The 13,232-nt window shown below is 53.2% G+C and overlaps 2 protein-coding genes across 3 annotated transcripts in view; both read right to left on the bottom strand.

The window, feature by feature from the left end:
* The window catches only part of MRPL52 (mitochondrial ribosomal protein L52), a 35,579-nt gene extending 22,929 nt beyond the window's left edge, over positions 1-12,650 (bottom strand). The window contains exon 1 of one of the 2 annotated variants that reach the window (XM_044420910.1): positions 12,611-12,650. The gene's annotated coding sequence lies outside the window, so the exon portion shown is untranslated. Of the gene's footprint in view, positions 1-7,747; positions 7,754-12,610 lie in introns of those variants that run through there. The other variant, XM_044420908.1, reaches the window with a different exon arrangement.
* Positions 302-6,949, bottom strand: OXA1L (OXA1L mitochondrial inner membrane protein). The gene is made up of 9 exons (XM_044420907.1): positions 6,843-6,949; positions 5,050-5,196; positions 4,725-4,914; positions 3,963-4,106; positions 3,574-3,659; positions 3,103-3,267; positions 2,148-2,252; positions 1,545-1,707; positions 302-639 (listed from the first exon to the last, which is right to left on the bottom strand). The coding sequence occupies exons 1-8, from the start codon at positions 6,927-6,929 to the stop codon at positions 1,606-1,608; spliced, it is 1,026 nt and encodes a 341-aa protein (XP_044276842.1). The 5' UTR covers positions 6,930-6,949; the 3' UTR covers positions 302-639; positions 1,545-1,605.
* Positions 12,651-13,232: the final 582 nt, after the last annotated feature.

Raw genomic sequence — 13,232 nt, 5'->3', positions numbered from 1 at the left:
CCACTTTCTCTTCCATGAGAAGTAATTCTTTTGGAAATTATGGTCTGCCGAAACATTCATACCTAGCTTGCATGGGCATACAATGTGTGCGTGAGCCCACATCTCTACCAGCCTTCCACATCCCAACATATTCTAAATCCATTCGACCAACACTCCCAGCTTCCCCCAGCCAGCATGAGGCTGATGGACATTGTAGTCCAACAACTCTGGAGGGCATCAGGTTGAGGAAGCTGGCACATCCACACTCTCGCTGATGATTGAAAGCGATTCGGTATTCACAGAGAAATGACACATGAACATGGAGATTTCTGAAGGATAATTTTTGGAAGGAAGGAAGTAGTTCTTCTGACAGAGAGGCAGAAAAAACCTGGGAAGAGGCTGCCTCACACATCCATCCTTCCATCCATGTGGACCCGCTCCGACTGAGCCAGAGGAGGAGAAAGGACTTCCAGGTCCTTTATTGTCAAAAGTCAGAAAACCAGAGCCGCGGTGGGGGACACTCCACTGCCTCCGTGCCGGGTCTTGGGGTCGCCGCTCAGCCCAACGTGTCCTCCCACGGCCTCTTTCGTGGCGGTGGCTTTGGAGTGGGGGGCTCATGTTGCTGCAAAGGATTCCGGGCAAAGGTCTGTCGCAGTGGGCCTGAGGAAAAGGAAAAGACCCCGCCCCCCCCCCAAAAAATAAAACTCAGGGGTTTTTTTGTCAAAGACAGCAAAAAGAGCTGTACCTCCCAGACCCGCTCTGTCTAACGGCTGGAATGAAAACCACGTGTAAAGAATGGCCAGCTGGATCGACTCACGGTCCCACCCAGGCCAAGCAGATGTCTTCTGAAACCACAACAGCTGGGGAAGCGACCGCTTTCTCTCCTTGTGTTCCAGCAGTCAGCGGCCCAGACGCCACTGCTCGTCCCAGGTAGCTGGGATATTCCAGATGTCGCAGGCGACTGCCGCCGACAGAGATGCCCCCCCCCCATCAATTTGCCTTCTCCCCTCTTCAAGCCACGCCAGCTGGCCTGCCACCCCTCCCCTGCGGGTTCCGCATCAGGGCAAGGATCGCTCCCTCCCGTCTGTCCTCGGCCTCCTGCAGAGCAAACCTTCTGGCTGAACCTCAGTCCTAAGCCTCTCTGCTCTCTTCCGTCTGTGTCCTGTCCCATAAATTTGCACCACAACCCTGGAGAGCCACCTTCCCCCACATGGTGCCTCCCAGTAGGGAGCTGGGGCTTATGGGTGGGGGAGGTCGGCCTGCTCTTCTGACTGCCGGCTCTGTGGCATCTTGCAACCTCACCTGACCTTACAGGAAGACCTTTCAACACCTCCAGCGCGAAGCCACACGCATCCCTGCCCCACGGCCCTCCTTGTGTGGTGACGGCTGCTGCTCCACATCAAAGACCCCCCACCCCACTGCTGAGTCCAGGCAGCCCTCCATGCCCCACGCCTGCGCCTCCTCCGATCCTGGAAAGGGGATAGGAAGCGGCTCGCTTCGTGCGTCTCCCCCTGCCCCCCCGGGGCTGCCTTCCGGCACTGCACGCCTGTCTCCTCGCATCTCACCCTTTCTGAGGCACTTCATGAAGCCGTCCTCCGCGAGCAGGAGACCAGGGGCTCGTTGGATCTACACGGGAACGCGGAGGCGGGTGCGGATCGCAGGCAGGCGGAGCACTGAGGCCTGCACCAGCGAGAAGAGGTTGGACGTCAGCCAGTAGATGATGATGGCCTGTGTGGGAGGGAGGGAGAAGAAGACATCAGCCGAGCCCTTTCCTGCACTTCTCCTGCGTGGGAAATTCCATAGGATATGGGAACACACAGAGAACAGGAATTTTATCAGTCTGAGAAAGTTCTCCTGTTTATGCTAGAAGACATCGAGTGCCACCTAACGAGAATCAGAAGTTTATTCTGTGAAATGCAGAGTCAAAGGGCTTTTTTCAGTGTATAGATACACTCGCAAACACAATCAACCCACGTTCCTTTTTTTGGTGTGCATGGGAAACACGCACACTTCTAAATCGACTAGATCGGAAATGAGCACGAGTCGCTCATCTGCTCAGAGCAAACTGGAACCTGCCACAGGACGCGAGGGACGAATGTCTCAGCGTCACCACGCTCTTATCCCTGGTGTCCTGTACGGAGTGCACAGGAAAGGAAAAGTCCTCTCACCGTCGGGAAGGAGATTGTGATGGGCAGAATAATGAGCGGCATCACTCGGGAAACATTTTTCATCATCCGGAAGTTCTGGTTTGGCATTCCCGATTCTGCCCCCAACTGCGAAGAGCAAAGGAAGATGCGGTTAAATCTGCTGCTAGTTGGTCCTTGTCAGCCTCTCGCTGAGGGCTCTGAAATTTTGGGGGGGGCAGCGATACCACCTCCCCTGCAGGCACTTGCGGGTTCTCCTCTGATCGCTACCTGGGTCCTGCCCAGGGACCCAAGGGTGGTGTGTGGGTGAGCCCCACTTCCACACCCAGGTGCGCTTGAATCCCTGCCTCCTCAAGAAGCTGGGGCCAAACACCAGCTCTCCACTTTTCCTACCTCGCAGGACTGTTGTGAGCACAGCACAACTCAGGGCTGATCTAGGCCTTCTCATTCGTGTTGGGGATGGAAGGTTGGAAGGAAAAATGGTGGAATGTTAATTAAGTATGATTCACATCCCGTAAGGAGAGGGACCAGAGGGGCTTCTGCTGCCACCTCTCCCCGCTACCATATATGCCCTATGCTATTGCAGGCTCTGAAACAGGCCTCGTCTCCAAACGTTTCGAGATGATACGCTTGCGGGCTGCGACTTTCCTCCTCGCTGAGTAAACGTGGGTCACTTCAGGAGCCCTTTTTGTGGAGGAGCAGAACGAAAACTGCTTTTCACAACACCGGCCTCGGTTCTACGATTCAGTAGCACTCTTCTGGCAGTCCACGAATCAGGCCCCTTTGCCCTCTCCTCATATAGTACTGCTGCTAAGCACCAAGAGGACCACTGGTCTTTGGGCATTCCAGAGGCCTGGCACTGGTCGTGGGGAACCAGGTGGCTGGCGCCGGAAGAGGCAGCCCTGTGCATGTTGAAACGGGCAGGCACAGGAGTGCCCCCAAAGCCAACTTGTCTTCAGCTCCGCTGCCCAAGCCTTACCTCCATGACTGCCCACATGGTGGCCGTCACTGTCAGGGGTAGGACGTAGTATGGGTCGGCGGCCGTGAGATCCAGGAACCACCAAAGCCCCCCGGTTTGCAAGCTGGGCACAGGGAGCTCTGCCATGTTGCGCAGGGCGAAGAAGAACGAGATGAAAATGGGTGCCTGAGAGAGGGAGAAGGAACATGCGCAATGAGGAGGGGCCAGGACTGCAAATAAGACCCCGGGGCGGGGGGGGGGGGGTACAGGAGCTCTTTCACAGTGACAGAAGGGATCTGCTCACAGAGGTCTCCACCAGCGTGGGGGATCCTTCCACAGCGTACCAAATTCCTCAGGTCTTATCTCAGGAGGGAAGGGCAGGGAACTCTGCATCTATGGGCCCCATTGAACCAGTCCAAGATCCAACCCATAATGATTCAGGGGCAGGTAGTGGGAAGCACATGCTGGTTCGGCCACAGGGTTGAGACCCACCTGGATCAGAGGCAGGAGGAATCCTCGTAGAGGGTTAATGGCATGCGTTTTCTGGAGGTGGGCCAGCTCAGAATATGCCTTTGCAACTGCCGGGAAAGAGGAAGAGGACTTGTGAGAGGAAAAACATGGAAAAATGCTGCTCTGTGTGGATCAGGTTCTCTTTCCAGCATCACTTCGACAGGTGGGTTGCTCCTCGTGTTTGAAGATCCCACCCTTGCTGCTACCTGAGCCAGACGACGCCTCTCCAGCTGCTCTGCTCCCCCCCAGCCTCGTCTCCCGGGTGTGCTAGCACCTCAAGCCCCCCCTCCCTCATCCCACCGGCTAGTCTGGATCCGAGCCACCCTTCCGTCCAGTGGTTGCCCCCCTTTGTGCCGCAATGGCCCACTCACACTCAGAATTGTTCCCAGATTTCTTGGCGTCCCTGATCCGGGTGGTCAGCTTCGTAATTTGGAGCGCATGGCTGCTGAGTTTCACTGCCTCTTGCTGTGCCTTCAAACTGACTGGGAAAGCCAAGCAACGGACCAGCACCGTCCCTGGGGAGTTTGGCAAGAAAGGAAAGCCCCGTTACTTGGCAGTGCAATTCCAACGACGGCGTTACCCACAGTGCAATTCTAGCCCTCACAAGCAGATGTGAAAGACTGTACAAAACGAGAAGAACAGAGAAGTCATTGTCCAAACTGCCCCTGAGCACTATTTGTTTTTAAGGCAACATTAACCACAAACCACTTGGAAGTTTGTTAGAAAGGAAAGGAAAAGAATCATTATTTTCTTAAAATCTCTACCCTACTACACCATCAGATTATAGAGAAAGGTGTACATGTTTTGAAACAATTAAAACAAAATGCAAAGCTTAAGAAAAAGACAAGGAAGAAAACCTACCAAGCTGGTTGAAAATCACTGAATGCCTGTCGTGGGCATATGATCACTGCAAGCACCCAGCTTTGGACCTTGGACTGTGTCTGTTGAGCTGCAATGGGCCCCACAGCAGAAAAGGCCGTCCCCTGCCCAGCTTGAGAGGGGCGATGGGTGGCAGGCCCTGAAGCCCTTTAGGGCCCCATACTGCCTTGCAGGGGCATGGCATCACCCCGAACCTGGACCCGCTCTCCCTGCCAGCGCAAAGGTGCCCTCAGGCTTGCCCGCCTTTGCTTCACCTGCTGCAATGGCTCCCCACCAAGGCAGCCCCATGCCCACATGCAGGCTCTCGAACAAACTCTGGATCAGGCCGACTGGGGTGTAAGCGCCGAGGCCCAGCTCAGCGAAGCTGGGCTCCTGCACGGCCTGGATGACGTCGGCGGTGGAGAGGGCGTTCTCTACAGGCGGGGTGGCCGCTGGCGGAATGGCCTGAGGAAAGAGGGAGAGAAGTCTCGTCAGCTCTGCTGGGGCACCTCTGAGGACCTGCTTGCTCAGCGCCTTCGCCACCTGCGTGGCCAGCCTCCCGGCCTTGGCACCCCGGTCCTGCCAACAGGCTTCCCTCACCTGCACACCGGCGGCGGCAGCTGCAGTGCCTTGACAGCGGTACACCGGCCTCAACAGGAGAACCCGGCAGCCATTTTGACGGCCCCGATGCGGGGAATGAGGTGCTTTCGTGCGCGGCCATGGGAAATATACGGAAGTTCTGTGGCTCTGGAAAGACAAGTTGCAGAAATCAGCATCTTGATAAGGTCCCTGCGCTGCTGGAAGAGGATCCTGCTGCAAACCTGGGGGAAGCCACTGGCAGCTGCTCTCAGCAAGCCTGGGCCAGGTGGGCGACGAGTCGGACTGCATCAAAGCACCGCTTTCCGGTCTTGCTTTGTGGTTGATGGAAACGTTGGCTGCTCCCAGCCATGGGCAAATGCAAACTGCGATCTAGTAAAAAGGGAAGGCGTGGCTTTCTCTGAGCTGGGCCGTGCTGCCCCAGGCCCATTGCTGTAAAATGCAGTGGAGAAAATCCTGCCTCCCCCAAACAGAAGCAGCAGTCTCTGGCCCAGGAGATCGAAAACTGCCGAATGCCGACTGTTGGCTCTTCATCAGCCAGCCAGCCCAGCACACTTGTGATTAAGGTACCGCAAGGCCCCAGGGAGGACAGACACACAGACCCATCTGAGTCCACAAAAGCCGGACTTTAAGGGTGCAATTACTACTATTATTACGATAGCTGAAATTCTCTGAGTGGCCTCCAACAATTCTTTTTTTTATAATAAGTTTTATTCAAAATTATAACCCTAAAACAAAGAACAACTAAAAACAACATCAGTCATCAGAAACATCGGACCTGCTACGTCAGCCCCCACATTTTTTTCCATTTATGATAACTTAGAAACAGATTTAAATCTATACGAAGTCCTGTTTCTCTAGCCAATAATAAAAAGAGTCCCAAGTTTGATAGAAATCAGTATCTTCTTTCTCCTTCAATGTCTATCCATTTCTGCACAGTCCAAGATCTTTTTTAGGATCAGTTTGTCAGTGGGTGGTTCTTCACTTTTCCAGTGTTGAGCAAATGCAATCCTCGCCGCAGTAATTACATGTAAAATCAAGTACATTTTTTGTTTACTAATGTCAACAGGTATAATGCCTAATAAGAAGCCAACAATTCTCTGCATGCGTACACAGAGAAAGGCTCCTACAACTCCCAGACAGCATAGGACGTGCTGGAAGTCTGGTGGTCTAGACAGGAGTAGGACTGCATTGAAAGAGAGCCAGATTATTCATTTGATATCCCACCTCTCTCCCATCTCAGTGTGTCTACATGCAGTTCCCAGGTGGTCTCCCCTCCAAGCTCAGACCAGCCCCAGACCTGCAGGGGGATGCCAGATGTGCCTTCAGCACAGACTCTGGGCAGTTTACATTTTCTCTGTTGTGTAAATTTTAAAAGCAGAATTCAGTCGGGGGTTTTGCTTGTTACTGTTAGGACTCAGGACAGTTACTGGATCTACATTGCGTTGCAATCTTTGCCTTGAAAACAGTGCAGGAAGTTTAAATTACATACATGCCAAAGCATTTGTAGGCACAGATCAAACTCTAGATTTCTTGTGCAACTACATGTTCTTCCAAAAGAATTTTACATGATTTTCCCACTTCAAAGTATCTCTGTCCAGAGTCCTTGCGACTGATTTGCTAAATCTGCATTTTTCTTTCAAAGAATCCAAACTGGCTTTCACGTTTTCCTCCTCGCTATTTTATCCTCACGTCCACCAAGGCGCTAGTCCCTCGCTTCCCGTCCACAAGGTCGTGACCCCTGGCCCAGGTCCTGCCGGGGAAGCGCGGCGCCCGCGCCCGCCTGAGGGACCCACCTGCCTGCGGAAGCCCCCGGCGAGGGGAGGCAGCCCCGCGGCGCCGACCCGGCCCCAGGCTCGCCCGGCTGCCGCACACGCCGCCATCGACGCCCGCAGCGCATCACGGGCCGGGCGCCCCGCGCGGGGCCTCTGCGCACGCGCACAGGGGCAAGTCGAGGCTACCGTGCGCCCGTGGCCGCCATGATTGCTGTGGGCGAGCCCTCAGTCGTCTCCAGGGAAGGGAGGCATCTCGGGTAAGGGCAACTCGCCTCATGTACTGGACAGCTCGCTTTCGTTGAGGCGTAAATGGGCATCAGTCAGGACGCAGATCTGAAGGGGAAAGGCCGCGGGTGATGTTCTTGCTGGCCTTCAAGACTTAAACAAACCGAACCCTGGCACATTAGGGGTACTGGCACAGAACCGACATCCCGAAGCCGGCCATATTGGAAGAGGGCATTGTTGTCCTGCTAGGGAACGACGATGATGTAACAGCGGCCGTGTTCGTTGTGGGCAACGTTGTGGGCTCTGAAAGGGAAACCAATGGCCTACGTTGTGTGTACCGCCATGATAGGTGTGGGCAAAATCAGCCCCTCGCGCCCTTAAGGGACAAACCCGGACCGTTCCTCCCGCTGGACACAAGGGGGCAGCAGGGAGCTGTTCTCAGGCACTTTCCCAGGTTGGAAACCCTTTCCGTTTTGCAAGCCCCCTTGTTCTCCAGCTGGGCGCCCTCCAGACGCGTTGGACTACCACCCCCATCCTGCTCAGGCGCTTGCTCATGTTGAGTGGGTGTGCTGGGAGCTGTAACTCAACACGTCCGGAGCGCACCTTCAGCGTGTAAACTCCCTGAGCGTGGATAGTGGGGGAACGATGCTTTTGTGGTGAGTTTTTTTGGGCTGGGGAAAAGGATAATTCGAAGAGGCAACGCAGCCCAAGGGGCGAGGTTGCCCTTCAGGTGAGCAATGCGGACTGCTGTGCATTCTGCGGAATGGCCACGCGGCGGCAGCAGAGGACCATGCTTGGCGTTCAGCGAAAAACCTATTGCCTGACTCTGTTCGTGGCTTTCCTTCTCGTCTCCCTCTGTGGCGACGTTTTCCCGGCTTGTGACCCCAAGCGAACGTGGTTAGGCTAGGAATGAGCAGCATGCTACTTTTTCTGGAGTTTGGAAGGGACCAGGGACTGCAGACAGAACATTTTCCCTTCCTGGAGCAGCTTCCCGGTGACACTGGATTCTGGAGAAGAAACATTTTCATCTTCCCCATCTGCTGGCCCACATCCTGTGCTGGTATACACTTTTTTTTTCCTGAAATCAGATGTCCTCCTCTACCTGACCCAAAACCTTTTCCCAAATAGGGGCATCTGTGGAACGCATGGCCCTTTACTGATGCCCAATGAGACTCAAGAAAAGAAACGGAGCGACATCTCTACCTCAGCAAAAAAGAGGCTACGACTCGGATCTCCATACAGAAGTTCCGCATTCCATCCCATAGATGCAGCTGGGACAGGGGAAAATCCTGGAGAACTGATCCGGCTGGTCCATCTCGTCCAAGCCACACTGGGGTGGACCAAATTATTTATTCTATTTATTATTTGCATTTATATGCCACCCTAATAGTCCAGAGGGCTCTCTGGACCAAAGGCCTGCCTGAGCACCAGGAGGCATTTCATGGGCATTCCTGGCCAAACCAGAGGGCTGCTTTGGCCCGGAAACTCTGCTGGATCCGTCCTGGACCCAAGACTGCTCTCGGATGCCCCACCTTCTGAGCACAGACAGGTGGCCACTGAACCTTCCTCGGTGGACCAGGTTCCTCATCTTCACCTCCACCGAGAGGTGCAATAGAGCCAGGCTTATTGTGACCGTACGGTAGATCCAGATGTATCTGAGGGGGCCCACACTGTGCCGCCTTGGCCCTCATTTTAGCGATGCCGCATGTGTTTTGCTCTCGGCAACATTGACTCCATGGTGCAGCTGGGCGCAAACCTTCCTCCGGCTTCGGCTCATCCTCTCATCTCCAACTTTTGAATCCTGCCTCGAGGATTGGGGCCTCAAGAGGACCCTTGTGAGGACCCTCAGGTGCTGGGTCCCGCAGCCTCCCTGTCATGTCCTACCTGGAGGAGAGTTCCTCAGAGGAAGAGAGCCAGCCCAGTGGTCCCCGGCCCGGTCAGATGCTGGGGGGGGGGGGGGGGTTGTGGCTGTGGAGGACTGCCCTCCGCAAGAGGGGCAGCCAGGTCCCTCTTGGGCAGTCCCTGAGGTTCCTCATGAGCAGGAGCCAAAGGCAGAGGAATTTACCCCTTGGAAAGAAGGAGGAGTGCTCAGCTTTGACAGAAGTCCAAACAGCCCGAACAGGGAGTTTTCCATGAAACAACACCCTGGCCTGATTAGTCAGTTGGGCTGAGTTACAGCTAGTTATAAACGGATTCAGGTAGAGCAGCTCTTTGTGCCAAACAACTAATATCGTCATTCATATTCTCTGACCTCGTTAAAACGGATCAGTATCTAGACTGCTGACCTGTCTCCTGCTCTTGTGGCTCTGCAAGAGGTGGGCTTTGCCATATGTGGATCTTCCGCTGAACAATTCTGGCCGGCCCTGGAATACGGCTTGGGAGGTCGCCCGTCAGGGAGTGCCTCTCGGCCACCATGGAGAGGCCGTGGCTTGGGCCCTGGGCCAGAGTGGACTGGCCAACTGCCCCCATTCTGTGCGGCTCTCCCTTTGCAATGAGGCCCACAGTCTACATGCAGGCCAGGGGAGGCTGGGGGAGCTGAGAGTCTCAAAGTGTGGGTGAGATGGTGGAATGGGGAAGGGGGATTGGATTTGTTAGCCACTGGGAATATGTGGGCACAAGCTGGGCTGGTACACGAGGGAGCTGTTCCCCTGGCCCAGAATGGAACCTGGTTGGTGGCACAGAACCTCAAGAAGGTGGTGGAGCAGCTTTGACGTTGAAGCCCGGGATGAACACGTCCCACCACTTGCCTTTTGGACCCTTGCCCGTCTTGGTTAATAAAGGATTCCAAGCACGGGATTGGAACCTGGATGTTGGAAGTGGTTAACGCTTGGGTCCTGGTTACCTGAAGGAGCGCTTACGTCCATATATGCCCAGCCGCCCCTTGAGATCAGCAGGAGAGGCCCACCTCCGGGAGCCCTCAGTGAAGGAAATTAGGAGGGTGGCTACTCGGAGGAGGGCTTTCTCAGCGGTGGTGCCTAAGTTATGGAATGCGCTCCCCAGAGAGGTCCGCCTGGCGCCGTCGTTATTTGTTTTTCGGCGCCAGGCGAAGACCTTTTTATTTAAGCAGCATTTTAAATGTTAATATTATTGAATTTTATTCGGCCAGGGCGGCTTATTTTATTCATTTATTCATTAAAACATTTCTATGCCGCCCCTTGCCAAGGCCTCGGGGCGGCTTAGAAATGTTTTAATGAATAAATGAATAAATAACAACAGGAGCTGAGATGCATCCAGTTCGGCTGAAATGAGACCCGGCGCAAAAAGGTTTCTGACTGCCCAAATGTAGGAGGAGAGGGAATGGGCCAGTAGAAGATGGTGGAACAAATCTAGGAAGTCACGGTGCCGGAACTGAATTGGCACAAACTAGAGACTGTTTTTCTAAGCCAGTATTGGAAGCCTCAGGGCCGAAATGGGAGAGCTGGAATGGCTGGTTTTAACGGAGGACTGTTGGAGTTGCCCCAATGAAAGTTATAAGCTTTAAACAATGTGAACTCATTAAAGACATCAGGAAAAACATCATGATGCATCAAGATGAAACAACCAGGAATGACAGAATTTAGCAGGCTTCAATGTTTGCCTTTTGCACATAAAGATTTCTGAACTGACTATGAGCTTTCCAGAGCAGAGATGGTTTTTATAAGTTGTGGGTCAGGTACACCATTTCAGGGTGGTGATGAGATTCTGAATGGGTGGGAAGGCGAGGACAATGGGGAAGCACAAAATCATAATACAAAAATATCGAGAAATCATGATAGACATCAGGAAAAACATCACGACACATCGAAGGATTGAGTAACAGATAACTAAAACAATCAGGAGTTACAGGATTCTAACAGGCTTTGATGTTTGGGTTTTACAATCAGAGAGACAAAATTCCTTAAGACAAAGCATGAGTTGTCTGGGTATTTTTACATTGCAAAGTACCCACAGCTGCTTCAGTCGCTTGCAACATTGCTTCAATTCTCTTTTGGCTGGACAATCGGGAGCTGTTTGAGAAAGGACGAACCATTCACATAGCTTGGGGCTGTTTTTCCTTTTTCCAGAGAGGGAACTAGAAAGGAAAAGCCTGAAGATGGGGGACAGCGGACAGGAGAGTTTCTCCATATAGGTTGTGGAATGGGCTTCCATGGGAGGAGGTGGAGACCCCATCTGTGAGGTTGCTCAAGGAAAGATTGGGCAACCACATGTTGGGGCTTACATGAGCGGAGCCAGCTGGAGCCGGGGGGTCAGACTAGATGGCCCAAGAGACCCCTTCTGACCTGCTTTGTTTTTACGACTTTCTGAACTAGCTTGCCTGTGAATGTGCTGTGATGACTCCAGTGTTCAGAAAGAGCTTTGTTAAATAGGAAGTACAGGGCAGGGGTGTTGATATTCTTCAGCCACTGGAGAAGAGTTTCTTCGAAATCTTTGCTTCTGTAGACAAGCTTCAGTCTTGGCTCACTCTCAGGCAGCTTCCCAGCAGCGTGTCTGGCAACTGGGAGTGCCTCAAGATGAGGGGGGAAGCAGTTCATCCGGATGGTGCTGCTCGTGCCCTTTGAGGGTGGAACTGCGAGAGGAAGGAGGAAGCCAGTGCTAGTATATGGGGCACGGATTCCATTTTAAGGAATCCAGGTGCAGCATTATGTTCCCTTTTGTAGGCAGACAGATAGGGTGGGAAAGAAGAGGAATGCCAGCCCTGAGGCAGAGATGCAGAAATCTCTGGATTTGGGGGACTGGAAGGTGCCTGCCCATGAATCCATCAAGCATCGCCCTCTGTTTCTCTTATTCCCATTCCTCCTGCCCGTTTTCCACATGGCTTCCAAGGGTTTTGACAGGATGGCCTTCCCATCAAGGTCATTACTTCTCCTCTCCTGGATCTCTCCTCAAACTTCTCTCCCCCTCACTACAACTTGGAAGATTTCTCTTTCCCACTTCTGCACAAGGAATGCTCAAGGAATTCCTGGATGGAGTGAACACGGTCAGACCTCCAGGGCCCAATGAACTCCATCCCGGAGTCTTGAAAGGGCTGGCAGATGCTCTTATCACCACCAATTATTCTCCATAAATCATGGGAAAGAGGAAGTGTGCCAGATTACTGGAGAAGGGCTAAGGTTGCCCTTGCCGTTAAAACAGGGGGGGAAATGAATCTGGGAACGTAGAGCATTTAGACTGACGTCAGTGCCTGGAACAATTCTGGAGCAAATTATTGAAAAATCCTTCTGCCGGCCTCTGGAAGAAAATGGATGATTAATTGAAGCCCACATGGCTTCACATAAAACAAATCCTGTCAGGTTAACTTAAGGTCATTTTTGGATGGGGTAACCACCTAAATAGAGAGAAGGAACACTGTGCACACAATCAGCCTGGACTTTAGCAAAGCTGGCGACATAGTGACACACACGATTCTGATAAGCAAATCAGCAAAAACTGGGCTAGATGGAAAAGCCAAGAGGTGCATCCAAAATTGGCTGCTTAATGGGGCACAGGCAGTGCTGATCAATGGCACCTTCTCACACTGGAGGGAGGGAAGGAGTGGGGTTTCACGGGGTTCAGTCCTGGGCCCCGTTCTCTTCAAACTCTTTATTGATGATGTGGATGAGGAAGTAGAAGGACAAATAATCAGGTATGCAGAGAAAACAAAATATATTTCTTTTTAGATATGTTCTACTGGAAACCTTGCCGTGAAGCTTGGCTCTTACAGTGTCTGCATCAGAGGGCTGGAGTGGCCCTTTTTAATCAGTCTTATGTGTTGAAATACGGAGAGCCCGTATTTTTTAACTTAACGTTGTAAGCTGCCCCGAGGCTTCGGCAAATGGGGCGGCATAAAAATGTTTTAATAAATAAATAAAAATAAATAAACCGCCTCACCAGGCTGTTGTGAGGATAAGGTTGCAAGACCGCGTGCCGGGGCCCCTGAAGCCTTTGGCCTCAGCATGGGATGCAGGGACGGTGATGCCACAGAGCGTCTCTTCCCTGCTCAGGCCGACGCCTCGGCTCCGTTTCTGACCCCGACCCTTCCCCACCCCCCCTTGCCGAGCCCACCCCTCCGGAGCCACCCATTATCCCGGAAGAGATGACAGCGGGGGCTCGGTCTGAGTGGGGGCACTTTTATTCAGCCTGCGGCTGGACATGCACAGGGGGCACATATTTACAAAGGCCTGGTCTGGCAACACGAGAGGCAAATCCGGGGCAGGCGGAGGGGCCACA

This window comes from Varanus komodoensis, unplaced genomic scaffold, assembly GCF_004798865.1.
Source record: "Varanus komodoensis strain SLA01 unplaced genomic scaffold, ASM479886v1 scaffold112, whole genome shotgun sequence".
NCBI classification, from domain to species: domain Eukaryota; kingdom Metazoa; phylum Chordata; class Lepidosauria; order Squamata; family Varanidae; genus Varanus; species Varanus komodoensis.
The sequence above is the reverse complement of the archived record's forward strand: the minus strand, read 5'-3'. Positions and strand labels throughout refer to the sequence as shown.